Genomic DNA, 26569 nt, shown 5'->3' on the forward strand with positions numbered 1-26569 from the left:
TTATCTGTGGCTTATGCCATCGTTCACTCTAGATCATTCTTCCTTCTCAACACTCTGCACAGCCCCAATGTCCTGAGCTCTCACTGCACTCAGCTCTCAGGTCTTCTTCTGCCTCATTTTGCTTATTCTCCCAGAGACTAGGTCCTTCTCATCTGGGGAGCCTGTACTGACACTCCAGGCTCTATATAAGCTACCTCTTCCCTATGTGCCACAGGCATCAGGGACTACTATGCTTGTACAAATCTGAGGTTTTCAGTAGCAAAAAATGCCTTCAACAGAGGAATTAATAATAAATTTATACAAATTCATGGCTCACTCTCCATACTATGGCTGACGTGGTAAGTTTATGAGGTCACAAGGCCACAACTACTGAAGTCCTTACATATTTATCTTTACAAGGCCTACTGCAGTAGCCAAATCACCCCACACCTGCGAGTCCTTACTTCAACCATTGCTAGAAATTTTAATTTTGTGGTTATGATGCATTCCTCTTCATAGTCCCTTTCCTCATTTGTTGTCAACAACACTGGCTTCCTATGTGCTTTTAAGCCAAATAGAATTCTCATGGCTGGGGAAAGGAGCACAGAGGCAAATGTGCAAAAACTCATATCTATATACATACATATATATAGATATATTACATGAGCTATTTGAGGTTGGGAAACAACTTACCATATTTCATTGTCTATCCCATAAACTAAGAATCCCTTAATGCCACCGTCCCCCCTTGGCAAATGCAAGCGTCACAAACACTTGCATTCGGCAAGGCCCACGGAGGCCGCGCCCCGAGGAAGAAGATGTCATCTCTGGCAAAAGTACTCCCTGCTCTTAGATTTCTACACTAATAAGAAGCTCCAATGATGTAAAACAGGATCTCAAGAATTAGGACTGTGGAAGAAGTTGAGTCCACGAAAGATAAATTTTCTAGTAAAGGGCAGCCAGAATTCAGGGGCCGCAAAATTCCTTTCAGTTTTTCCGCAGGCAGGTCCTTTGATCTAAAGATTAGCTCCCAGCACCTCTCTGCCAGCAGAGGAAGCTGCAAACCTACCTCTTGCCCCATTTCCCAAAGAGATGTAAAACTGTCTCTGCAGCCTGGGCCATTTGTTTTCCCTCTTAAGAGATGCTAATAAGCTCTTCTCAGGCCTTAACAATAGCCTACCATTTGTGACTCAGCAGTAGGACAGTAAAAAACTCAAGTCTGCTTCAAGATCATGCATTAAAGAATAATTATAGAAATCCAATCACCTGTGTTATAATGTTTTTGCCCTGTTTTACTAACTGTAAAATAAGTATTGCCTTATAGGGATTGGCGGAGCAGACAGGACCTGACAAATCTGCAACTCAGCCTATGGATCTTGATAAAGGAGGGCCTGGACTAAGCCCTAGAGACAAAAAGACTCTGGAAGGATCAAAGGAGATCCTAGAAGACTGAATTTCCCCAAAATGGACTTTGGGTGTGACCCCCGCCTTTCCGGATGCCTGCCTGCCTGTCCAGATACCTTTCACCTTGCCCCCTAGGGCTCACCTGTGAGGAAAGAAACCTGATTCCAATGACAAAGGCCGAGGGGGCTGACTTTAATCACCTAGTCCCAGACGAAACTTAAACTGTGATGCCAAGGATCTTCTTTTATCCTGTTTATCTTGTTTACACTTAATGCCTCACTATTGTCCTTTGGTGCTTACATGGGGTATAAAGTATAAATACTGGTGATAGAAATTAAAACATTGTCAATTGCACAGAAGGCAGTTGTCCAAGTGATTCTCTTCAGACTCCTCTCTCCCAGGTCCCTGGGGATGAGACCCCACATTTACAGGGGCTTGAAGGAGCTCTTACCTGCTAAGTGGGAGGAGTCCCTGCAGGTATTAACCCCTGCAGGACCGCAACCGAAGCCCCTGTCCATCTTTCTGAGGATCTCGGTCCCAAACTGACTCAGTGCCAGATTTATAGCTCCCAGGCCTGAGCAAGTTCATTGCAGCACCTTAACACAGAGCAGTACTCATGGTTTTGTCACCATTACCCAGGCTAAGGTACAAAGAGTCTTTAAAAAGTTGCTGATCACCTGGGGCTTGCTTGTAATCCCAGCATTTGGGAGGCTGAGACAGGAAGACTGCGGTTCCAGGACAGCCTCAGCTACTTAGTAAGGCCCTTTGCAACTCAGTGAAACTATTTCAAAATGAAGATTAAAAAAAAAAAAAAAACTGGGCTGGAGGTATAGTTCGGAGATAGAATGCCACTGGGCTCCATCTTCAGTATCGCAAAATAAATAAATAAATAAATAAAAATAAAAAGGCGCTGATCATGCACCAGTCCCCAAAACTCTATTTCCACACTCGACATGCCATTATTTCTATATTTAATGAAATGGTCAAATGGTAGCTATTTAGTAAAATGAAACACTTCCTAGGCTCAATATACTTCTTTTGAGTATGTTAAAATCCTCTAACATGGTCATCACATTATCATTTAAAATGTGATGGAAGGTGTTATGGTTTGAATCTGGAATGTCCCCCCAAAACTTAAGTGTTTAAGGGTTAGTCTCCACTGCAGCAGTGTTCAGAGATAGGGCTTTTAGGAAATGATTGAATTATATGGGCTTTAAGTGCTTTAATCTCATCAGTAGACTTATCCATTTCATGGGAAGGTGAAAACTGTAGACAGGTGGAGCACCTGCTGGCAGGAGTGAATCCCTGAGAGTACCAGGCCCCTACCCCCTTCCTGTCTCTATTTGCTAGCTGTCATGAGCTGAACAGTTTTCCACTTCCATGCCCTTCACCCAAAGCCATGACTATGGACTGAAACCTCTGAACTGTGAGCCAAAAGAATTCTTCCCCCTCTAAGTTGTTTCTGTCAGGCACTCAGGTCACAGTGAAGAAAAGCTAACAGAAGGCATGGGAATAAATCCATTAAACTGCTGCACAAAGACACACTTCTACAGCTGAGTCAGTTCTGGGTTGGTGATCACTGTAAAATTTATCCTTACTTTTATGTGTTTCCTCTTGCCATTCAAGAATGGAGAAGAATTAACAACAAAAACCAGATGAGACAAACATGCTCAAGGTAGGAAAAGGTGAATAAAAAATTCATACAGAGAAGACTTCCGGGAAGATGGCGACGGAGGAAAGCGGGGTTTACGAGCCCCGCTAACAACCAATCTCTATTACCACAAAATCAGCGCCTTTCATAGCCAGAAAACACCATAAGCATAGAAACAAAATATGTAATTACAAGGGACAGAGAAAAAAAGGGCTAGAAAAACAAGACACCAGAAACCAGACCGCAGTGCTGCAGACGGAGCTGCGGCGCAGAACGGCGCAGGCGCCATCTTTTCTTGCAGCACCAGGCTCCAGAGGAGGGGATCTCAGAACAGAGCCCAGAGGCACAGAGGAGATATGCCGGCCTCACGCCAGAGGACACGGCAGCAGCGCCTTAATGCTGGCGGCAGTGGCGAGCTCACCGGACGGCTCCAGAACAACACACTCAAAGCCCACCAGGCTCCAGAGAGGAGCTGCGGACAGCGAGCCAAGGTGAGCTACTGTGGATCAGCCTGGAGGAATTCGGCAGATTTCTCAGCGCAGGGAGCATCTAAAGCTCCCAGGGGCTGGGCTCAGCACACCTTGCAGGGACTCAGAGCGGAGTTCAAAAACAGAGAAGAAATACGCCAGCCTCACGGCCGAGGGCGTGACAGCGGCGCCATATTGCCACCGGCAGCAGCAGCAGCGAATTCACCAAGTCCACTACAGCTCCATCTGCGTACTCAAAAACAGTGAGTCAAATTGCAGGCCCTGGAGGAGAAATCTCAGTACTGTACTACCAGGGACTTGACCCAATGGGGGAGTAGCGGTGGCAGAGATATCACACCATAGGAGAACGCCTCGATTGACTCACTGGGTCTGAGACTCTGCGATACAACCCAGTATAGGAGTAGTGGGGACTGAGATACAACAGACTCAGGATCCAGAGCACCTTAAGTGAAGTCGTAGTGACCCAAGGGAAGAAACCAGAGAAGGCACAAACTTCTGAAATCATGAGAAAGAGGAATAACAATGGAGCAATGAATGCCCACAACCCCACAACATCAGAACCCGATAAAACAGAAATTCAGAGATTTCTAGAAGATCAAATCAGGAAAAAAACTGTAGAAATAATAGAGGTGTTTCGAAAAGAATTCAGAGAGAGTCAAAAAGAGATAAAGGATGCAATTAATGAAGTAAAGGCCTCAATTCAAAGTACAAACAACCGACTAGACCACATGGAGAATAGAATCTTGATCTTAGAAGAAGATTATTCAAAAAAATGAACGCATAGTTTCTAATTTAGAAAAAAAAATCCGACAGCAGGAATCTGACATTGACGAAATATGGGCCCATTTTAAGAGAGCTAACCTAAGAATAATTGGAATAGAGGAGGGAAAAGAAGGTGAAACCAAAGGGATAAGTAATATCTTCAAAGAAATAATAGCAGAAAATTTTCCAAACATAGAGCAAGAGGTCAATACACAGGTCCAGGAAACTTATAGAACTCCCTTTAGACAGGATCGAAGAAGAGGATCCCCACGCCACATAATTGTCAAAATGACCAAGGTGGAAGCCAAGCAGAGAATCTTAAAGGCAAACAAAGGGCCAAGTGACATTCAGAGGCAAACCAATTAGAATCACTCCAGACTTCCCAAACCAAGTCATGAGAGCCAGAAGGGCTTGGAGTAACATATTCCAAACTCTGAAAGAAAACAACTTCCAGCCAAAAATTTCCTACCCAGCAAAACTTTCTATCAAATTAGATGGGGAAATAAGAAACTTCCATGACAAACAGAAACTGAAGGAATTTATGTCTTCAAAACCAGCGCTAGAGAAAATACTCAAAGAGATCAACTACAAAGAAATAGGTAATACACACCAGAACCAGAGAAACAAGATTTTCTATCCGACAACTAAGATTAGTTATCTATGGATATTCATTATTTATGTTAGTCTTTTACCTATCTCTAAATTGTATTGTTTGCTTTTATTGTTGCTAATTTTTAGGATTTCTAGTTGGAATATTAATATACCTTCAGATATAACATTTGGAAATACTTTATCCCATTCTATCAGTAACTTTTAACTCTGTTTACATTGTCTTTGGATATACAATATGTTTTTATTTTTTAGGTAGTTTGTATACTCTTCTGTTGCCTGTGCCATTGAAATCATATCCAAGAAATCACTGCCAATTTCAATGTTGTGAGATTTTATGACCCAGATTTTCTTCTAAAAGTTTATAGTCTTAAGATTTATATTTAGGTCTTTTATCTATTTTGAGTTAATATTTGTATATGGTGTTAGGTAAGAGTCCAATTTTATTCTTTTTCATGTAATTATTATTTTTCAACAATATTAAGTTAAAAGATAATTATTTCCTCCACCAAATGTTCATGGAAACCTTGTCAAAAATAACTTGACCATATATGGAAGAATTTATTTCTAGGGTTTTTATTTTACTCCACTAATTTATATATCTGTCTTTATATCAGTACTACACTTTATTATTATTATTTATTATTATTGTAGCTTTATATGGTTTGAAATCAGAAAATATACATCTTCTAGCTTTGTTCTTTTTCGAGATCGTTTTGGGTATCTAAAGTCCATATTCCATATTAGGATAGATTTTTTGAAAAATAAATAAATAAATATATGATAGTTTCACCTTAAAAAAGAAAAAGAAAGAAATATTCTCTGGTAAGAAATAAAGCAAAAAGAAATATTGAAATGTTATCTTTAGCCGGGCGTGGTAACAGGAGGATCGCGCAGGTTCGAAGCCAGCCGCGCGCGCTGGTTTGAAGACCCTGTTTCCAAAATGAAAATGTAAAAAATAGGTCTGGGAGTGTAGCCCGGAGGTAGAAGGGCTTCCAGGAACCCCAGTACCACCAAAAAAAAAAAAAAAAAAAAAAAGAAATGTTATCTTTAAGTCATCAAAAGCTTGGTATCAGACAAATGAAACTGTTATATGAGATTATCAACATTAATATTGGATAAATTGCTATAATACTAGATGTCAACCACTAAGCCAAGCATGGGAAGGAGGGATGGGGAGGGAACGGGGTGGGGATCGGGTAGGGGCTAAATGGATGATGTGTGCATGTATGTCTACAAAACTATTATTTTTATCCCATTATGATGTATGAATACAGTGCACCAATAAAAAACTTTAAAAAAATTCATACAGAAATTAGAATCTGTAAAGGATGTGAGAATGAAATTTTAAATTAAATAAACAAGACAATACAGAAGTAGGTTAGAGGAAATTTAAAGCTAGGCTAGAAGGAAACATAAAGAACAAGAAAATATAATTTTAAAGTTCTACAAACTTTTCCAAGCCTGTCACTCTCCAAGCCAGTTCATTTCCCAGTCCTGTCACTCTCAAATTTCTGGGAAAGCTATAAACCTTAGAGTTACCATAAAAATCACTTACTTATGATAATTACCTTATGCACTGTTAGTTGGCCCACCAATAAACAGATTAAGCATAGAGAGATACAATATTTTAAGAATCGTACAATTTAGGGGACTTCCAGAGGATGGAGACAACATCAATTGAAGGATTCTGAGTATATCCCAGACCATCATAAACTGCCTAGTGATAATCAGACTGATGTCATTCCTACTTACCTTCCCATGCTCAATCCTAACCAAGTTTCCTTTAAAAGAGGGGCCAGAGAACCCCAAAAGCAACTCTCTCAAGATGGTCCACAATCTTCCTCCAATGTCCATTTCTTGCTTTACCCCAAGGCATCTCTCTCTTAATATAGACTACTGTCTCCCTAGTATGTGTACCTCCTTTCTTAAATAAATTTGTCTGTTTCTGTCCAACAGTAGGCTGAAATTCTTTTCCTACGCATATTTCATGTACATGAAGGACCCCACTTGTCCCGAACCAGTTCTTCCTTCTGCAGGAACTCCTTGAACCTTCTTCCAGTGACAGTAAACTAAAAAACACATATAAGCCAAGCATGGTGGCATACACCTGTGATCCCAGTACTAGGGAAGCTGAACGAGACCCTGTTTCAAAAACCAAAAAATAAAACAGAGCTGGGGGTATAGCTCGGAGGTAGAACGTCCTTTGGTTCAATCCCCAATTCCACAATAAAAGAAAAAGAAGAAACACGGAAACACATAAAGCCACTTCCTACACTACATTTAAATTTTCAGCATGTCATCTTTTATAACAGGGCAACTACAGAAGATGCAACACTAGTGTATCATCATAAATTAACCTGGGAAAATGGGGAACTTGAGAAGTTTGACAGGAAAAGGGCCTATAATCCTCCTCCTCCTCCTCAACTAAAGGAAGGTCAGGAAATAGGTAAGTCCTGTCTTATAACCAGCGCTTAGGATCCCCATCCCCTCTGAGTTTTCCCCAAAATGGTAAATTCTGTAACCCAGGCATTTCTAGCTGGGTGTGGTGGTGCACAACTGTAATCCCAGTACTTGGGAGACTGAGACAAACAGCCTGAACAACATAGTGGGACTCTCAGCAACCTAGCAAGACCCTGTTTCAAAACAAAAATTAAAACCGGGCTGAGGGGTGACGCTCAGAGGTAAATTCCCCTGAGGTTTAATCCCCAATACCATAAATTTTAAAAATAACAATTTAAAAAGGGCTGGGAGTGTAGCCCTGGGGGAAACCGCCCCTGTGGGTTCAATCCCCAGTAAAACACACACAAACAACAAACCAACCAAAAACATGCATTCCTGCAAGTGAACCATTGGTATTTCTTTCAAATTGAATACAAAGCTGGGCGTGGTGGCGCACGTTTGTAATCTCAGTACTTGGGAGACTGACACAGGAGGTTAGGGTTCGCGGCCAACCTCAGCTACTTAGGCCCTCAGCAACTCAGACCCTGTTTTAAAATTATTAAAAATAGGCCTGGGGTGTAAATGGCAGGTAGAATGCCCCTGGGTTCCATCTCTAGTACCGCAGGGGGGGGGGGTTCAATACAAATTTATTGACAATACAGAACTGAGATAGTCTAGGTGGGATGACGGCCTTAAAACAATTCTTTCAAAACCCCAAATGATTTTTAACAGTGCTACAGTTCTCCGGAAGAAGTTTCGGATAACGATCTCATCACTGGGGACTCACAGGCCCCTACCCGAACACCACCTCGGTGCCCTGGGCTGACCCGGCGCGCCCCGGGAGCCTCCCCCTAGACCCCGGTGCAGACCACCGCGCACTCGGCCCTGACTCTGGCCAGCAATTTACAGTCGACCACAGGCGCAGGTTCGGCCCCAGAAGCACAGCGGGTCGGGCTTCCATCTATCCCTCGTACCTGAGGGTCATAGAGAACCACAGAGCAGGACGTGCCGAAGGCCAGAAGTCCTCCGGGCCCAGGGCTCCAGCTCAGGACTCCTCGAACCCGGTTCGGGCAGCAAAACACGTGAGAAGCCTCCAGCACTGGAGCCACCATGACGCCAGGTGGTCTGCAGCCCAAGCCCAGGCTCGCACTTCCGCCCTAAGAGCGGAACTACTGGCGCGGCCTCCCTCATCCCAGCCGACGTCCGCCGGTCCGCGTTTCGGGGGAGACCGGGGCGTGGCCAAGAGACCCCGCCCCCGGCCCCGCCCGCCCGCCGGCGAGGTTCCGGGGCTGCAGCACCGCCGCCCGCGCGCCCGGCTCCTAGCTGTCTTTCTTGGGCCGGGCGTCGTGCTCGAGTCACGTCGGACCAGAGCATCTCCGACCTTCCAGAAGAGCCGGGCCGGGCGGAGGCGGCCCTGGAGAGCGAGTCTCGGGCCTCCGAAGCAGGACGCAGGCGGGCTCGCGGGGAGGACCCCAGCCGCCCCCACTGCCCTCCGCGCCCCCGCCCCTCCTGCCTCGGCGGCCCGCGGTGTCCGCGAACACGCGGAAAAGCGGATCGGTGTGGAGGCGGGGTCTCGGAGCCGCGCCGCGCGTGCGCCGAGCTGCTGGCCGCCAGAGGCGGTGGTCGGGCTCCGCGCCGCGCAGCGCGGTAATTACTGATTGTCTTGCTCCGGGAGGCGAGAGCCGGGCGCGGCTTCCCGGTGGCTGCACCGCAGTGCCGCGGTCCGAGGGGCCAGATGAGACCGCCGCCGCTCCGCGCCTTGTAAAGGCTTCTGAGGACGAGCACGGGCCGGTCCCAGCCCTCCGAGCTGCCCGTGGGGAACCGAGCCCGCGCGCGGGGCTGCGCCGTGGACCGCAGGCCGCAGAGAGGTGAGTCTGCGGGCGCTGGAGGGAAGGGAGCCTCGGCAGGCCGGAGCCGGCAGAGATGCCGGGCAGGGAGGCTGCGAGTAGGATGTCGCGGGGAGCCCACCAGGGCGCCCACTCGTCCTGGAGAGCTGGTCTTCCCAGCTTGGGGTGGGAAGATGGGTTTGGGGTGTCCAGCGAGGAGTTGATCCGTACTTTTCATCCTGTCACCAGGGGAGGTCAGAGGAGATCCGGGCGTGGGGGAAGGAGCTCTACTCTGGACCACTGGGGCCCTTGGCTTAGCGAGGGAAAAGAATTTCACCACGTGCCATATATTAAGGACACAGATTTTAGAAAGATCGCGGAGCCGGGTGTGGTGGTCGGGTGTAATTCCAAGTACTTTGAGAGACTGAGAAAGAAAGCCAGCCTCAGCTGTTGAAAGAGGCCCTCTGCAAATTAGACCCAGTTTCAAAACAAAACAAAACAAAAAACCCCAAAAAACAACAAGGCTGGGAGAGCCTAGTTCAGAAGGAGAATTCCCCAGTACCACACACATACAGAAAAAGAAAGCACATCTTCATTTAAGGGAGAATGTGGCCATTTCCAGAATGAGAAATATCTTTGGGATGAAAAGCAAGGAATACACATGTAAGGGAGAATGCAGGACGGAAATTTCTGAATGGGGTGGGTAGGGGGAGGTTTGTGAGGTTGGCTTCTGGCTAGTGGTTTATCATGGTCTGGTCACTCTTAGGATTCTGTTTCCTGTTGTCCTCAGTGTCTGATCAGTTATTCTGATCAGTAGATCACATTGGGAAAGTCCCCTAAAAGTTTAAAATACTTTGATAATGGCATCTGGCTGGTGATAACAAAGTATTTTATCATGGTTGGGTCATTCTTAGTTTCCTCTGGCCCCAATTGTCTGATGAGTTATTCTGATCTGTAGATAATGTTGGGGAGATTCCCTAACTTAAAAGGTTAAAATACGTTGAAAGCCAGGCCTAGTGGCATATGCTTTTAATCCTAGTACTTAGGAGGCTGAGACAGGAGGATCACAGGTTCCAGGACAGCCTCAGCAAGTAGTGAGACTCATCAGCCTAGGAGACCTGTTTCCAAATAAATAAAATCATTCTTGGGGTGTAGCTCAGAGGTAGAATGCCTCTGGGTTCAATTCTCGGTACCACAATAAAAGAAAAAAATACTTTGAGGATGGCATCTGGCTGGAGATAAAAAGGTAGTTAATCATGGTCTGGTCATTCCTAGGCTTCTTAGGCTTATGTAGTCCCCGTTATCTGATCAGTTATTATCATCAGTAGATCATGTTGGAAAGTCCTCTAAATTAAATATTTAAAGTACTTTATTTCTCTTTACATTTATTTATAGGGTGATTTAATAAACAGTGCGTGAGATAACTTTATAAGTGAATATATTTACCATATTTTGAGGTATGCAGATTTCCCCAAAATTTGGGGATGTCAGGCTTGGAAGAGATTGGCTTATGGAGTGACAGGCCTGGAGAAACTATGTGGAATGTTAAAGAATTGTATTTCCTTGCCCTTCCTTTTTATATCCTACCAATTTTTTCCCTATATGCAAAGAAGGTATTGACTTTAAAAAATAAAAAGCCCTCAGAAGCAAAGGTTTGTGCCCTCTTTTCTATTTTCACCCCTACCCTTTTCTACAGTGCCTTTTCTTTCATCTTTCTTTTTCCTTCCAACACTCTCCAACTTGCCCAGGAGGAGATTCTTGGACAGGTCCCAGGCTGCCCTCAGCATCTTCCCTGGAAGAATGCATGAAGCTTCTTGGAGCTCTCCCATGTGCTTCTCCTCCCCCATCCTGTGCCTAGCCTCTCTCATTGAAACAACTTAATGTTTCTCTTTTGTTCATTAAGTGAATTCTCAAAACTTCAGGCTGAAAGGAGTCTTTCAGGAATCTAGTCCTACACTAGTTATATACTGCCCAGGTTGATAATCAACAATTGGGGACACACATGAGTCCAACGTGCACTGTCACGTACAGTTATTTGTGTTTTCCTCATTCAGCCTGCAAAATAGGTATGACTGGCCATTTAGATAAAATCGGAATTTGAGAGCCTGGTCCGGCATAGAGCAGCTGAAAGAAGTAGGGTTTGGTTGCCTCATGCCCTTGTTTAGTCAACCTCTGTCTTTTGCTGGGACATGTGTTTGATCACTAGATCCTGAGCTGTCCATCTTTCCTTGTCTGTTATACCTTCCTCTGCTTAAGTGAATTCGGTTTTTTAAGCCACAACTTGACTCCTGATTCCACTTCAGGGAAGTGGCCAAGGTGTCTAAACACCACTGTATGAAAGTAATAGTGTGATAATATTTTCACTGGTTTGTGGCAACAAACAATAAGAACAATGTAGTATTTGGGGGGAGGGAAGAGTGGTACATGCCTGTTATCCCAGTGCTTGGGAGGCCAAGACAGGAGGGTTTCAAGTTGGAGGACAGTCTCAGCAACCTAGAGAGACCTTGTTTCAAAAAAATCAAAAGAGCTGGAGGTATAGCTCAGGTAGAACTCCCCTGGGTTCAATTCCCAGTAACCACACAGACACACACACGCACGCGCACAGGCACGCACATACACAAAAGAACAATAAAGTGAGTTTTTAATGAAGTTAATTTACTTAAAGAACTATTATTATACAGTCATTCAAAAGCATTACGGAGTTCTAAATGTACTGACATGAAAATGCATCTGATTCATTGTTGAGTGAAGGAAAGATTTCATTTGTGTGATTAAAGTACACATCTACGTGAGTATGGATAGAAAATTTTGTGGTTCACCAGAAAGAAAAAGAAATGGTAAAAGTAGGTGCCTTTAAGGAATGGGATGGGAGGAAGAGGCCTTTAAAGAATTTATATGTAAAAAAAAAAAAAATGCATCTGTTTGAGGAAGAAAAAATTTTTTTCATTTCTGGGAACTGAACCCAGGAGCATTACATTTTTTATCCTGTGTTTGGAAACGGTCTCACTAAGTTATAGAAGGCCTCAATACATGGCTGAGGCTGACTACAAGCTTGGCATTCTCCTGTCTTAGCCTCCCAAGTACTGGGATTACAAGCGTGCACTACCACGCCTAGCAGGAAAAAATTTAAATGGAAGTTCTGAGATTATTATTTATTTCTACTTAAGTTGGGGAGTAAAACATTGTGTGTGAGTGTTACTGTGGATTGAACCCAGGGGTGTTCTACCTCCAAGCTACACTATCAGCCCTATTTTTATTTTTGAGACAGGGTCTCACTATGTTGATAAGAGTCTTACTACTTGCTGAAGCTGTCCTCGAACTTTAGATCCTCCTGTTTCAGCTTCCCTTGTACTGGAATTATAGGCTTGTGCCACCATGCCTGGCTTAAAAGATTTATTTATGAAGTGATGGTAATGGTGGAGGAAGTTTAGGTTTGATTTGGTTTTGAATCATTGTTCTCAAGACAAGAAGTTGTCACTATGGCTCTGGCCACATGGATCACTCCTGTCTCTAATTATTGTTGCTTCTACAGTGCTAATTACAATCTCTAAGCCCTCAGCTTTTTTTCACTTGCTTTGTGTGTTTTAGTAATGCAAGGGGAGAGCCTGAGACTCTGAAGATCTCTGTATCTTCACAGTACCTAGTATCATACTAGTCACTCCAAATGATGCTCTGGAAAGCTTTGTTATTTAATGAGACATCAATTTTTAGCATGAAGTTTGTTAATTCAAATTGTTCTAGAAGTGAGAAGAATTTTTCTCTTTATCTTTTCTAGGAAGGTGCAATGGCGAAGAGTTTATCTGTGCTTTTGATCCTGACCTTTGCCCTTTTGGTCACAAATCCTCTTCAGGAGCTAGAATCAGCAGCTGCTTTCTCTCCAACCACTGAGAAAATCAACCCGAATTGGGAATCTGGCATCAATGTTGAGTTGGCGCTTACCACACAGCGACATCATGTACAACAGCTTTTCTATCGCTATGGAGAGAACAATTCCTTGTCAGTTGAAGGGTTCAGAAAGTTACTTCAGAATATAGGCATAGATAAGATTAAAAGAATCCATATACACCATGACCACGAGCATCACTCTGACCATGACCATCACTCCGACCACGACCATCACTCTGACCATGACCATCACTCAGACCACGAGCATCACTCTGACCATGACCATCACTCTGACCACGAGCATCACTCTGACCATGATCGTCACTCTCACCATAATCATGCTGCTCCTGGTAAAAATAATCGGAAAGCTTTTTGCCCAGACCATGATTCTGATGGTTCAGATAAAGAGCCTAGAAGTGGCCAGGGGAAAGGATCTCACCGACCAGAGCATGCCAATGGCAGAAGAAATGTGAAAGAGGGTATCAGTGCTAGTGAAGTAACCTCAACTGTTTCTAACACTGTTTCTGAAGGGACTCACTTTCTAGAGACAGTAGAGACTCTGAAACCTGGAAAAATCCCTAAAGACGGAAGCAGTTCCACCCCACCCAGTATCACAGAGAAGAGCTGGATGAGCCGCCGGCTGGCTAGTAGGAAAACCAATGAGTCTGTGAATGAGCCCAGGAAAGGCTTCATGTATTCTAGACACCTAAATGACAATACACAGGAGGTAAGATAAATGTTGCTCATTGTTTTAACATACCTGCTTGTCTATCTTGTCACTGGTACTCTCTTAGTTGTAAGGAGTATAAAGTAAAAATAAAATGGCAAAGTTATTGAAAAGGGAATTTTTCTACCTTTTTTTTTAAGATTTAAAGAAGTTTATTAAAAGATAGAAATACAGAGGATAGAAATACAGCCTCATGCCACACTGGCATGGAGGGGTGACTCGACGGACTGCACCCTCTCTACCTTCTTAGTAAGGTAGAACACAGTTTGCCTGATGTGCTGTAAACATTCCTGATACAGAACATGGGGAAGTATTCTTTGATGAGAATAGTGCTGCCTGCTAAAATATTTTTTAACATAGAATGTAAATATCTATAGAAAGATATTAAGAGTTTTCCCGAGAAAATCTTTAAAGGTGAATATTATTTATTAAAAAAAAATAGAAAACAAGACATATAGGTCAGGTAAGAGGACTTGCCTAGCATACATAAGGCCTTGGGTTCAATCCCCAGAGATTTCTTTGTGGATCAAACCGCAAAGGAAAAAAATGAAAATAGGTTGAAAAAGCTGGAGTTAAGCCAGTACAGTGGGGCATGCCTATAATACTAGTACTTCAGAAGCTGAGACGAGAGGATCATAGGTTTGAGGACAGCCTCAGCAACTTAGCAAGACTTTATTTCAAAATAAAAGAAAAAAGCAGGTCTTAGAATCTGTTTTGGGAAAAGTATGGTAGAAGGGGCTGAAAAACATGTTAAGGAGAGCGCTGCCCCCTTGGCAGAAAGATCACAATGACTTTGGAGTGACTGAAAACTGAGCAGCCACCAAGAACGTCATGCTGGACAAATGAAACATCTGGTTCATGTGGTTTTTCAGATACTACGTAATTCATATTGGCTGAGAGATGTCAAGAAAAAAAGAATTTGTTGGCATACTTTAAAAAGCAAAAGCAGCATGTGATGGTACTAAGTTTGGACTGATCCTTCTAATGGTTATAGCCATAGCAACAGAGGTGATGAGGTTCATTCTTAGTAGGATTGGCTGAGAATTGTGGAAACTTGAAATCGTTTTACAGAAGATGAGAAATACGTACTAAAGCCTCTCTCTTTTTTTTGTGGCAAGCTTAAATTGCAGAAAGGAATTTCTCTTCAAACTAAGCTTGTCATCTAGTTAAATTTTAGAAAACATCTGCCTGCTCATACAGGTTTGTTTTATTAGCTAACATTACTCTCCACAAACGTAATCTGCATAATTGAATAGTCTCTCATTGTAGAGTGCTATTTTGCCAGGTATGTAGATAGACCTGAGCTAAGTTTTGCAAGTAGAGTCATTGCTGGAAGGACATGTCTTGGGCTTGTCGGATATCGTTAGTACTAAAACATATTTCTCAATCTCTAATGAAGCCCATTTTGAAATTAAAGCTCATTTCCTTAATGGGTTTATACAATGAATTAACAGGCTTGTGAATCTCCATTTATCTCGAAGTTCATCCCACTGGAGGCTTTCTCCTTAGGTGACTAGTGATGTAACTGTTTCTCCCGAGTCCTCAGAAGAGGTGGCACACCACCATTGTGGAATTAGTATCTCCACATTGCTAGTGGCAAGTTCCAAAGTCCTGAAAACAAAGTTGATTTTAACTTGTACTAACTTAAATAAGTAACCTTAATAAGGAAAAGTGGTGTCATCAACCCTATTGGTGGTCTCTGTAGTGGGCATGCCTCCTGCTGATTTCCTCTGCTTTGTGTCCTTCAGTGCTTCAATGCGTCAAGGCTGCTCACATCTCATGGCATGGGCATCCAGATTCCACTGAATGCAACTGAGTTCAACTATCTCTGCCCAGCCATCATCAACCAAATTGATTCTAGAGCTTGTTTGATTCATACAACAAGTGAAAAGAAGGCTGAGATCCCTCCAAAGACCTATTCTTTACAAATAGGTAAAATTGTCTTTTTTCAATGTAAAAATAATTTTCAGTAGATACCTTTATGTTATATCTTTCCTTAACATTTGAATCGACTTATTCATTTTCAGCATAATTCCAGATATATCATCTTAGTTCTGTCTTGAATGTGAGGAAAGCATGTTACCCTTCCCCTTTAAAAAAGAAAGAAAGAAACAAAGTTGGGCATGGTGGTGCACACCTGAAGACCCTCAGACTTGGGAGGCTGAGACAGGGAGATCGCAGATTCTAGGATAGCATCGGGAACACAGCATGACTCTTGGCAACCTAGCAAGACCCTAATTCAAAACAAAAAGTTAAAAAGGGCTGAGGGTATAACTCAGAGGTAGAATGCCCCTTGATTCGATCCATAGTACCACACACACACACACACACACACACACACACACTCAGAAAGAAAGCCAGGCGAGGTGGTGCATGCTTGTAATCCCAGTACTTCGGAGGCTAAGACAGGAGGATCACAGATTTGAAGACAACCTCAGCACACAGTGAGACTCTCATCAACCTAGTGATACCCTGTTTCAAAATAAGATAAAATAAGGCTAGGGGTGTAGCTCAGAGGTAGAATGCCCCTGGGTTCAATCGCCAGTACCACAAAAAAGGAAAGGAAAGGAAAGGGAGAGAGAGAGAGGGAAGGAGGGAGAGAAAAGAAACCTGACATGGTGGTACATGCCTGTTATCCCATTACCTGGGAGTCTGAGACAGGAGGATCACAGGTTCAAGGCCAGGGCACAGTAATAGAGTGAGACCCTGTTTCAAAATAAATATTTAAGAAATAGAGCTGGAGCCAGGCATGGTAGTGCATGCCTATAATCCCAGTACTTGAGAGGCTGAGACAGGATGATTGTAGGTTTGAAGCCCCCTGCAGCAACCTAGTGAATCTGTGACCCAATTTAGCAAGACTGTTTCAAAATAAAATAAAATAGAGATGATGGTATAGCTCAGATGTAAAATACCCCTGGGTTTAATCCCCAGCACCACAGGGAAAAAAAAAATTAAAAATAGGGCTGAGCCAGGTGTGGTGGTGCATACCTGTAATCCCAGCACTTGAGAGATTGATGTAGGAGGATTGCAGGTTCAAAGCCAGCCTCAGACACTTTACAAGACACTGTTTCAAAATAAAAAATAAAATGTGGCCGGAAGTATAGCTTGGAGGTAAAATGCCCCTGAATTCATTCCCCAGTACCACACACACATAAAAGGTGGGAGGGTGGGGAGGGGTGGCTGGAGGTTAGGAGATATATAACTCAGAGGTAGAATGGCCCTACGTTCAGTCTTCAGTACCACACACACAAAAAAACTTAGGTGACAACTTGTATGGAGTTATCCCACAGGAAGCATCAGGATTATCACAAATTTGGGCTTTTTATATGTCACACTGTTGGAGCAGGCAGGGGTCAGTTTATTTCTGCTGCTTCGGAGCCTAATTCTGGTGTGTAAGTGAAACTAGGATAAGCCCCACTGTAGTTCAGGACCAGGTTGCTCAAAAGCTGTAAAGAGGAAGATAAAATATCTTGTTTAATGCAGAAATTTTGGGTTTTTCTTTATTTCTTCCTTTCTTTGTTTTGTTTCTGGGACTCAGAAAGCTCAGATCCAAAGTGAGCTAGAATTCATCTTGGTAACTCTTTTCCCTCCATTAACCGCATTTGTGGAATTTTCTACTAGGCTTAGGCCACTTACCTCCAGGGTTCTTAATTACCAGCCAGCTTATTCATTTGAGCCAGCAGAAGCTTCTTATTATTGTACTATTGCCATGGTCTTACACATTGTATTTGTTTCTTTTTATAGCTTTGCTCTTATATGTTGCTTTATATCACTCTCAAAAAATCTCTGTAGAAGTCATTAACTGTGTGATTTTTTTTTTTTTTTTCTGTTTTGTTTGACAGCCTGGGTTGGTGGCTTTATAGCCATTTCCATCATCAGTTTCTTGTCGTTGCTGGGAGTTATCTTGGTACCACTCATGAATCGGGTGTTTTTCAAGTTTCTCCTAAGTTTCCTTGTGGCATTGGCTGTTGGGACTTTGAGTGGTGATGCTTTATTGCACCTTCTTCCACATGTAAGTACAGTAATTTGTCCTACTAGTGTGCTTTATTCAACATTGAAAATATTTTTATATTTGTGGTTTGTGGTAGAATCTCTGTACAAAAAGTTAGAAATCTGATTTAGAGAAACTGATTTTAACATATATATTTGAGGCACTCTGCAACTTAGTGAGACCCTGTTTCAAAACACAGAATAAGTAGGGCCGGGCGTTGGTGGTGCACGCTTGTAATCCCCGCACTTGGGAAGCTGAGACAGGAGGATCACACAGGTTCGAAGCTAGTCTCAGCTACTGAGTAAGGCTCTCAGCAACTTAGTGAGACCCTGTTTCCAAATAAAGTATAAAATAAGTCTGGGAGTATAGCCCGGAGGTAGAAAAGCCCCTGGGTTCCACCCCAAGTACCACCAAACAAACAAACAAACAGAATAAGCAGGGCATGGTGGCGTGGTACACACTTGTAATTCCAGCATTCGGGAAGTTGAGACAGGAGGATCTGGGTTTGTGGGCAGCCTCAGCTACTTAGTGAGGCCTTCCTCAACTTAGTGAGACCCTGTTTCAAAATAAAGAATAAAAAATAGGGGGTGTCGCTCGGAGATAGAATTCTCCTGGGTTCCATCCCCAGTACCGGGAAAAAAAAAAAAAAAAAAAGAATAAAAAAATAGGGCTGAGGGTGTAGCTCAGAGGTAGAATGCCTCTGGGTCAATTCCCCAGTACTGCAGAGAGAAAGAGAGAGAGAGGGAGGGAGGGATGAAGGGAGGGAGGGAAAGGAAGAAAAGGAAGGAGGAAAGAAGGAGGATGGATGGATGCATGCATGCATATATTTGGTGTTGGGCATGTGACACATGGTTGTACTCCCAGTACTTGGGAGGCTGAGACAGGAGAATCACAGATTCACGACCAGCCTCAACTACTTAGTGAGGCCCTCTGCAATGTAATGAGACCCTGTTTCAAAGTAAACAATAAAAAATAGGGCTGGTAGTATTTGCCCTTGGGTTCAATCACCAGTACTGCAAAAAAAGAAAAAAAAAAAAAAATATATATATATATATATATATGTAATATATTGGATGTGCTAGATTATAATATATGTTCATAGTTGGATTTTGTTTTTTGCTTTTCTCTTTAAGGGAATCTGCTAAATAAGCTAAATAAATACAGACTTAATTTTTATTTATTTTTTTATTATACTGGGGGTAGAACCTAGAGGCATTCTGCCTCTGAGTTACACCCCCAGCCCTATTTTTTATTCTTTATTTTGAAACAGGGTCTCACTAAGTAGCTGAGGCTGGCTGCAATCCTGTGCTCCTCCTGTCTCAGCCTCCCAAGTACTGAGATTGCAAGTGTGTACCACCATGCCTGGCTCAGACTTAAATTTTTGAACCCACTTAACAAAAGGAGACAAATTCTTCTCAGATATTAGTACTGTGACAGATTGTTACAATGGGAATTATTTCTTAATGGAATTGCCATAAAATTAAAATATATGACCCTTTATGTACCCAAGAAACTTAGAGGTTTTCCCACAAGATGAACTTATTTGTATATTTGTTTTTTGGTGATGCTGGGGATTGAATTCAGGGCATTTCCCTGAGCCCTACTTTATTTATTTGGGAACAGGATCTTCCTAAGTTGCTGAGGCACTGTGTGTGTGTGTGCGTGTGTGTTCACAAGGGATTGAACCCAGAGGATTTTTACCCTCTACCTCTGAGCTAACTGGCCCTATTTTTTTTTAATCAGAAAGAGTCTCACTAAATTTTTGAGACCGGCTTCAAACCTATAGTTCTCCTGTTTCAGTCTCCCAAGTAGTAGGATTACAGGTGTGCATTACCACACCCATCTCTGAGACTAGCTTTGAACCAGAAAGCCTTCTGTTTCGGGCCTCCTAAATACTAGGATTATAGGTGTGTGTCACTACACCCAGAAACTGTGAATTTAAATTTTCAGTAAATATTTGAAGTAAGTTTTGGATTTCATATTTTTACATTTTCTTTAGATTTTCAGGTAAGTAGCTAAATGACTCCATTCCTAGAATACCACAAATTTCATGTTCTGTTCAGTAGTGAAAGAAACCTCTTATGCTACGACAAGCTCCCTGACCACCAGATGACAGATGTTTAGGAATACTACACAAAGTCCATGGGCATTGGGTGTGCCCTGTGACCTCAGTTCATGTGCTCCATACCCTCTTACCTAACAAGCAATAGCAACAGTTATACTCAGCTATAGGCTGCTGAATTTCAGATGTGTGCCAGGCCCATCACTACACACAGACTAGACTTCTTACAAGACTAGGCTTATGACACTGATATGAATCTTCACTTGGGAGTATAAGCAGTAGGTACTGTGGCCCATGAAGTTCAGTGATTTCCCTGCTAATTGTAGCCATGGTAACTTGTCAGATACTGAGAATACTCTCTACTATGTATTAGGAGGGTTACTAGGGAATGTATCTGTCTTTACACTAAACAGAACCACTCTTTAAGTGCCATAGAACAAAACATAATTTGAGCTCTAGATAGCTAGCTGCCCATTGGCCATTTTATTTTTAAAGTCCTCTCAACTCTAAAGTATTAGCCCATTATTTGCCTAATTCTGAATGATTTAAGTTTGACTCTACTTTTTTGACATATGAAACTAATGAATTTATAAATTACATATTGTTTCACCTTTAGTCTCACGCAAGTCATCATCATAGTCATAGCCATGAAGAACCAACAATGGAAACGAAAAGAGGTCCACTTTTCAGTCATCTGTCTTCTCAGAACATAGAAGAAAGTACCTACTTTGATTCTACATGGAAAGGTCTGACAGCTCTCGGGGGCTTGTATTTCATGTTCCTTGTAGAACATGTGCTCACACTGATCAAGCAATTTAAAGATAAGAAGAAAAAGGTAAGAAAAGGGACACTGAGTACTTACTATGTGTCAGACTTTTGGTACTGGGAATTGAACCCAGGGGCTTACTATCTCTGACCCAGTCCTTTTTTCTTTTTCTTTTCTTTTCTTTTCTTTTCTTTCTTTCTTTTTTCTTTTTCTTTTTTTTTTTTTTTTTTTGTGGCACTGGGGGTGGAACCCAGAGGCTTTCTACCTCCGGGCTATACTCCCAGCCCTATTTTATATTTTATTTTGAAACAGGGTCTCACTAAGTTGCTGAAAGCCTAAGTAGCTGAGACTGGCTTCAAACCTGCGCGATCCTGTCTCAGCCTCCCAAGCGCGGGGATTACAAGCGTGCGCCACCACGCCCAGCTTGACCCAGTCCTTTTTATTTTTTATTTTGAAATGGGGTTAAGCCAGATGTGGTGGTACATGCTTGTAATCCTAGTCCTTAGAAGGCTGGAACAGAAGGATTGCAGGTTTTAAAACAGTCTCAGCAAGTTAGTACAAGGCTTTTAGAAACTTAGACCCTGTTTTCCCAATAAAAAAGTAAAATAGGGATGGAGATGTAGCTTGGAGGCAGAAGCACTTGGGTTCAATCCCACTACCATGGGACTGAAAAATAAACAAGACCTCACTAAATTGCTGAAGCAGGCCTCAAACCTGTTTCTGCCTACCAAGTACATCACAGGCATGTGCCATTATACCCAATGGAAGTTTATTTGGAATAGCACTCCTCATTGTTAGAATGGCTTGCCCAGAGTATATGGTCCATATTTGAGAGGTGTTCAGTACCCAGAGACATTCCCATCATGCTTCTTGATAATCTATCTGTATCTTGATAACCCCAGAGTTTTCTGTCTTTGCTGTTCCTTGAAACTCATGGAAGGATAAAAAAGACAAGGAAAAATATTCATATGAGTGACCAAACACAAGGCATAAGTAGGGCCTTAAAGTCTAGAGGTGCTGTAGTTATATCATAAATACTTATTGGTAGTCAGGTGTAGTGGTTCACACTTGTAATCCCAGCATTTGAGAGGCTGAGACAGGAGGATCGCGGTTCGTGGACAGCCTCAACTACTTAATGAGGCCCTTTGCAACTCAGAGAGACCCTGTTTCAAAACAAAGAATAAAAAATAGGGCAGGGGGTTTAGCTCAGAGATAGAATGCCCCTGGCTTCCATCCCCAGTACCGCAAAAAAAAAAAAAAAAAAATGAGTATGTGCCTTTCATGTGCTTGCCCTTTGCAAATTGGACCATAAAATAGTATGAAGCCAAGCACTGTTTTTTCTTTTTTATTTCTGACAAAAATCCCTTTTTTATTCCCTGAGGTTATCTGCCTCTTCTGTCTGATGTGGGAAAGCAAATCAGTCAAAAGACTGTTGGAAGTGACTCTAAAAAATGATGAGGGAGCCGGGTGTGGTGGCGCACGCTTGTAATCTCAGCATTCGGGAGGCGGAGACTGGAGGAACATGGTTCACAGACAGCCTCTGCTATTTATTTATTTATTTATTTATTTATTTATTTATTTATTTATTTATTTTGGTGGTACTGGGGTTCCTGGAAGCCCTTCTACCTCTGGGCTACACTCCCAGACCTATTTTTATATTTTTATTTAGAAACAGGGTCTCCTAAACCAGCGCGCGCGGCTGGTTTCGAACCTGCGCGATCCTCCTGTCTCCGCCTCCCAAGCGCGGGGATTACAAGCGTGCGCCACCACGCCCGGCCAGCCTCTGCTATTTAGCAAGGCCCTTTGCAACTCAGGGAGACCCTGTTTCAAAAAAAAAAAAAAAAGACTAAAAAATAGGGCTGGGGATATGCTTGAAAGTAGAATGCTCCTGGGTTTTATCCCCAGTACTAAAAAAAAAAAAAAAGATAAGGGCAATTTTCTGGCATTCAGATTTAACTTAAAATATCTTTACATTCATTTGATGCTGATTTGATGTTAATGAGGATTTTGATAGAGCTCTTTATCTTTTTTTTTTAATAGCCATGCTATATTTCATTTACAGTTTAAAATTATGGCTTCTCTAAAATTGAATAAGAGGTCAAACACTGGTAAGGCTCTTCTTAGTGTAGAATCTAGATTTGGGGCCAGGCGTGGTTGTGGTTGCCCACACCTGTAATCCCAGTACTTGGAGGCTGAGACAGGAGAATGACAGGTTCGAACCTAGCCTCAGCAACTTAGTGAGGCTCTCAGCAACTTAGCGAGACCCTGTTTCCAAAAAAAAGATAAAATAGGGCTAGAGATGTAGCTCAGAATTAGAATGCCCCTGGGTTCAATTCCCAGTCCCCCCCCCCCCCGCCCCACCACCACACACACACACACAGTCTAGGTTTTGGAAATTTTAAAAACTTTCCACAGTGGTCACCTTATATAATTTAATACACTTTTTTTTCAAAGCAACTTGCCTTTGACTCTTTTAAAAGTGTTCATTCAACTTGTAAGTTCATGGAAGAAACTGTTCTCACCATTATGTCATCATAGTTTGAGCAATGTGTAATTAAATTGTGCAATTAAAGTAACAAGTATAACTGGCATTAAGAGGTTTGAAAACTAACCCAGTTTGAGCTCACTGTGGGAAACAAGAGTATGTGTGAGCAGCCTTCCTGTCCTTGAATACTTGTCCTTATAGACTTTATATTCACTAAAATTTCATTTTGTAGATTTTGAACCCTCTTTAGGGGACCTAAATGTAAAGGAAAGAAGTAAGTAATCGTTTATTTATTCCTTATCTAGGAAGTAATCTTCCATGTTCCCATTACCCAGTTGCTTTTCTTAGACTGGTTTGAAGATATGTCCTATTTCTTTATGTCCTGTGGAATTACTGTGTGTGTGTGTGTGTGTGTGTGTGTGTGTGTGTGTGTGTGTGTGTTTTACTGGGGATTGAACCCAGAGGTATTCTACCTTTGAGCTACACCCCTAGCCCACTTTTATTTCTTATTTGGAAACAGTCTCAATAGGTTGATGAGAGTCTCACTACTTGCTGAGAACTCTCCTTGAACCTGCAATCCTCTTGTCTCAACCTCTCAAGTATAAGGATTACAAGAATGTGCCCTCACTCCCAACTATTTTTTTTTTTTTTTTGGTTGTACTGGGGTTCCTGGAAACCCTTCTACCTCTGGGCTACTTTCCCAGACCTATTTTTTATATTTTTATTTGGAAACAGGGTCTCTTAAGCCAGTGCGGCTGGCTTCGAACCTGCATGATCCTCTTGTCTCCACCTCCCAAGCACAAGGATTACAAGCGTGCGCCACCACACCCGGCAACGCCCAACTATTCTTACTTTTAAAAAATGAACATTTTTTTATGTTGAGAGGAGGGGTCTGGGGTTTAGTTTATGTTTTATTTACTGTATTTCTAGTTTAAATGCCATAATTTAATATTCTAATTTAATTTAGTTTTTAATTTTTAATATTTTTATTTTTATTTTTTTGGCGGTACTGGGGATGGAACCCTTCTACCTCTGGGTCTCTTAAACCAGCAAGGCTGGCTTCAAACTTGCGTGATCCTCCTGTCTCTGCCTCCCAAGCACAGGGATTACAAGCATGTACCACCATGCCTGGCTAGTTTTTAAATTTTTACCTGAAGATAACTTTTCTTTGCCCTGACACTCTATAACTTGGGATTCTAAGAGACGGGCTTTTATCTAGTACAGAACATTTATTTTCCAACTCTAGGTTATTAGTAAGCTGTGAAATTTGTGTCGTTCCTATATTTTTAGATCCAACAGTAATATAAAAATATATTACATACTACTCTGTATAAATTTAAGTATTACTGTGGGTTTTAGTCAGAAAAGATTGATAATCTCTGCTCTAAAATAGTATCTACTAGCCAGGCGTGGTGACACACACTTGTAATCCCAGCGCTTGGGAGGCTGAGACAGGAGGATTGCACAGGTTCAAAGCCAGCCTCAGCTACTTAGTAAGGCTCTCAGCAACTTAGTGAGACCCTGTTTCCAAATAAAGTATAAAATAGGTCTGGGAATGTAGCCCAGAGGTAGAAAAACCCCTGGGTTCCACCCCTTGTACAATGGATGGATGGATGGATGGATGGATGGATGGATGGATGGATGGATGGATGGATGGATGCTATTAGTATATAAGTTCTTAAGAGCCAGGATCTCTTTGTCTTGTTTACTGCCCCATCTCCAGTGCCCAGAGGCATCTATGCTACGTAATCGATGTTGGATAAATATTTATTGACCATATAAAAAATAATGAAATAGCAAGTAAGTGTAATTTCTAGACAATCTTCCTACAGAAGTCTTATGAATATTTCATGTTCTCTTCCTTGTTTAGAATATGTTGTTTATTTTTCGTCAAGGGCACCCAGATCTTAGTAGTACTTACATAATAGTTTTAATCTCAGTTGATTCTCTTGAGAAAAGAAAACTATTCTTTATATGGTGAGTGATGGAAGTGCTTCAGGCCCATAACAGGGCATTCTACTTAGCAATTTTCTTAAGAGGTCCAAGTTACACCCCTGGGAGATTCTGTGGAGCAGAGGTTGAGGTCACTTGCCATATATGTCAGTCTGAAATCTCTACCTTCCAATTAGGATTAGATATCGTACTTGATATATTCAGTTAGACTCCTATAATAGTTCTACTTCAAACTTTCTACCAGTAAAGACTGTTCCTCATACTAGAAACCAAAGATTATTTGTTTCATCCCATTTCTAACCAAGTTGTTAGATGTCCATGATCTTTCCATTTCTGTTCATCTTTCTAGCTATCATTCTTGTCCAAGTCTCTAATAATCTCCTACCTAAGTGACATCAGTTACCTCCTAACTGGCTGACCACATTGTTCTCCTCCTCTCTCAATTCAATTTTTACAGAGCAGACAATGATTTGTTTAAATGAAACAAACGATGATGAGATTGTGTGCCGCTACTTAAAGTCCTTCAGTGGCTTCCCATTGCTCTGTGGACAAAGCCTGCCACTTGAAACAGGTTGCATCGTCTGGATGCCTCTGCTCCAGCCTCATTTCTAGCCCCCTTCTCTCTGACCTACTAGGCCCCAACCACCTTATATTTTAATTCCAGCATGGTGCTGGCCCCTTCCTGCTTCTGGGCCCTCCCATGTACTTTTCTTTTTTCTGTCTCCCACCCTTCCCCAGCGAATCCCTGCTCATCTTCAGGTTTTGGTGAATTGTCCCATATTTCAGGAGCCTGTGCTGAAGATTATTTAGATCGTGTTATGATATGCTGATAGTGCCCTATGTGTTTCTTCTATGCGATGTATCAAAGATTGCGGAGAGCTGTATGATCCTTACTTGTGTCAAGCCCCCTCCTGTGACTGACAAGCTCCGTGACAGCAGAAACCAGCGTGCAGCATGGCGGACTCTAGGTTCTTAAGGAATTTGTTTAGCTATAAGTTCTAGAGTCACTGCTCAATGAGAAGTACAACAGCAAGATTTAAGTTATTTTTGTCAATTAAAAAGGAAAGTAAACTTTACAAATACCCTGAATTCTTTTTTTTTTTTTTTTCAGACTAGGGATGGAACCCAGAGGCAAACTACCTCCAAACTACACCCCTAACCCTATTTTTTATTTTTTATTTTGAAACAGGGCCTCACTAAGTAGCTGAGGCTGTCTGTGAACCACAATTCTCCTGTCTCAGCCTCCCAAATGCTGGAATTACAAGCGTGTGCCACCACGCCCGGCTCCCCTGAATTAATTTATTTTTGTAAATATTTAAGTACTTTGATTATTTAATATTTAATTACTCTGATTTAAGTACTTTGATTTATATTTAAGTACTTTGATTATTTAAATATTTAAGTACTCTGATTAAGGCATTTTGCTAGGGATAAATATAAGGCTTTCTCTCTGGCCAGAGGTTTAGTTAATCAGATCTAGAATATAGCATCAGGTTTGGAGGTGATTGCTTCAGTCATAATCAGAGAAACTGTAAATAA

General features: G+C 42.2%; 2 protein-coding genes across 7 annotated transcripts in view; one reads left to right on the plus strand and one right to left on the minus strand.

Moving 5' to 3' along the window:
- Window positions 1-8447, minus strand: part of ELP2 (elongator acetyltransferase complex subunit 2) — a gene marked incomplete at both ends in the record, with an annotated part of 56396 nt that extends 47949 nt beyond the window's left edge. For all 6 annotated transcript variants that reach the window (XM_080714825.1, XM_080714824.1, XM_080714821.1 and 3 more), the window contains one exon: window positions 8310-8447. In XM_080714825.1, coding sequence (XP_080570951.1) covers window positions 8310-8447 — 138 coding nt within the window. The remainder of the gene's footprint in view (window positions 1-8309) is intronic.
- Window positions 8448-12945: 4498 nt separating this feature from the next.
- Window positions 12946-26569, plus strand: part of SLC39A6 (solute carrier family 39 member 6) — a gene marked incomplete at both ends in the record, with an annotated part of 26170 nt that continues 12546 nt past the window's right edge. The window contains 4 exons of the mRNA XM_080714307.1: window positions 12946-13773; window positions 15522-15705; window positions 17616-17785; window positions 20443-20661. Of these exons, the coding sequence (XP_080570433.1) occupies window positions 12946-13773; window positions 15522-15705; window positions 17616-17785; window positions 20443-20661 (1401 nt within the window). The remainder of the gene's footprint in view (window positions 13774-15521; window positions 15706-17615; window positions 17786-20442; window positions 20662-26569) is intronic.

This window comes from Muscardinus avellanarius (assembly GCF_963383645.1).
Source record: "Muscardinus avellanarius genome assembly, chromosome: 17".
NCBI classification, from domain to species: domain Eukaryota; kingdom Metazoa; phylum Chordata; class Mammalia; order Rodentia; family Gliridae; genus Muscardinus; species Muscardinus avellanarius.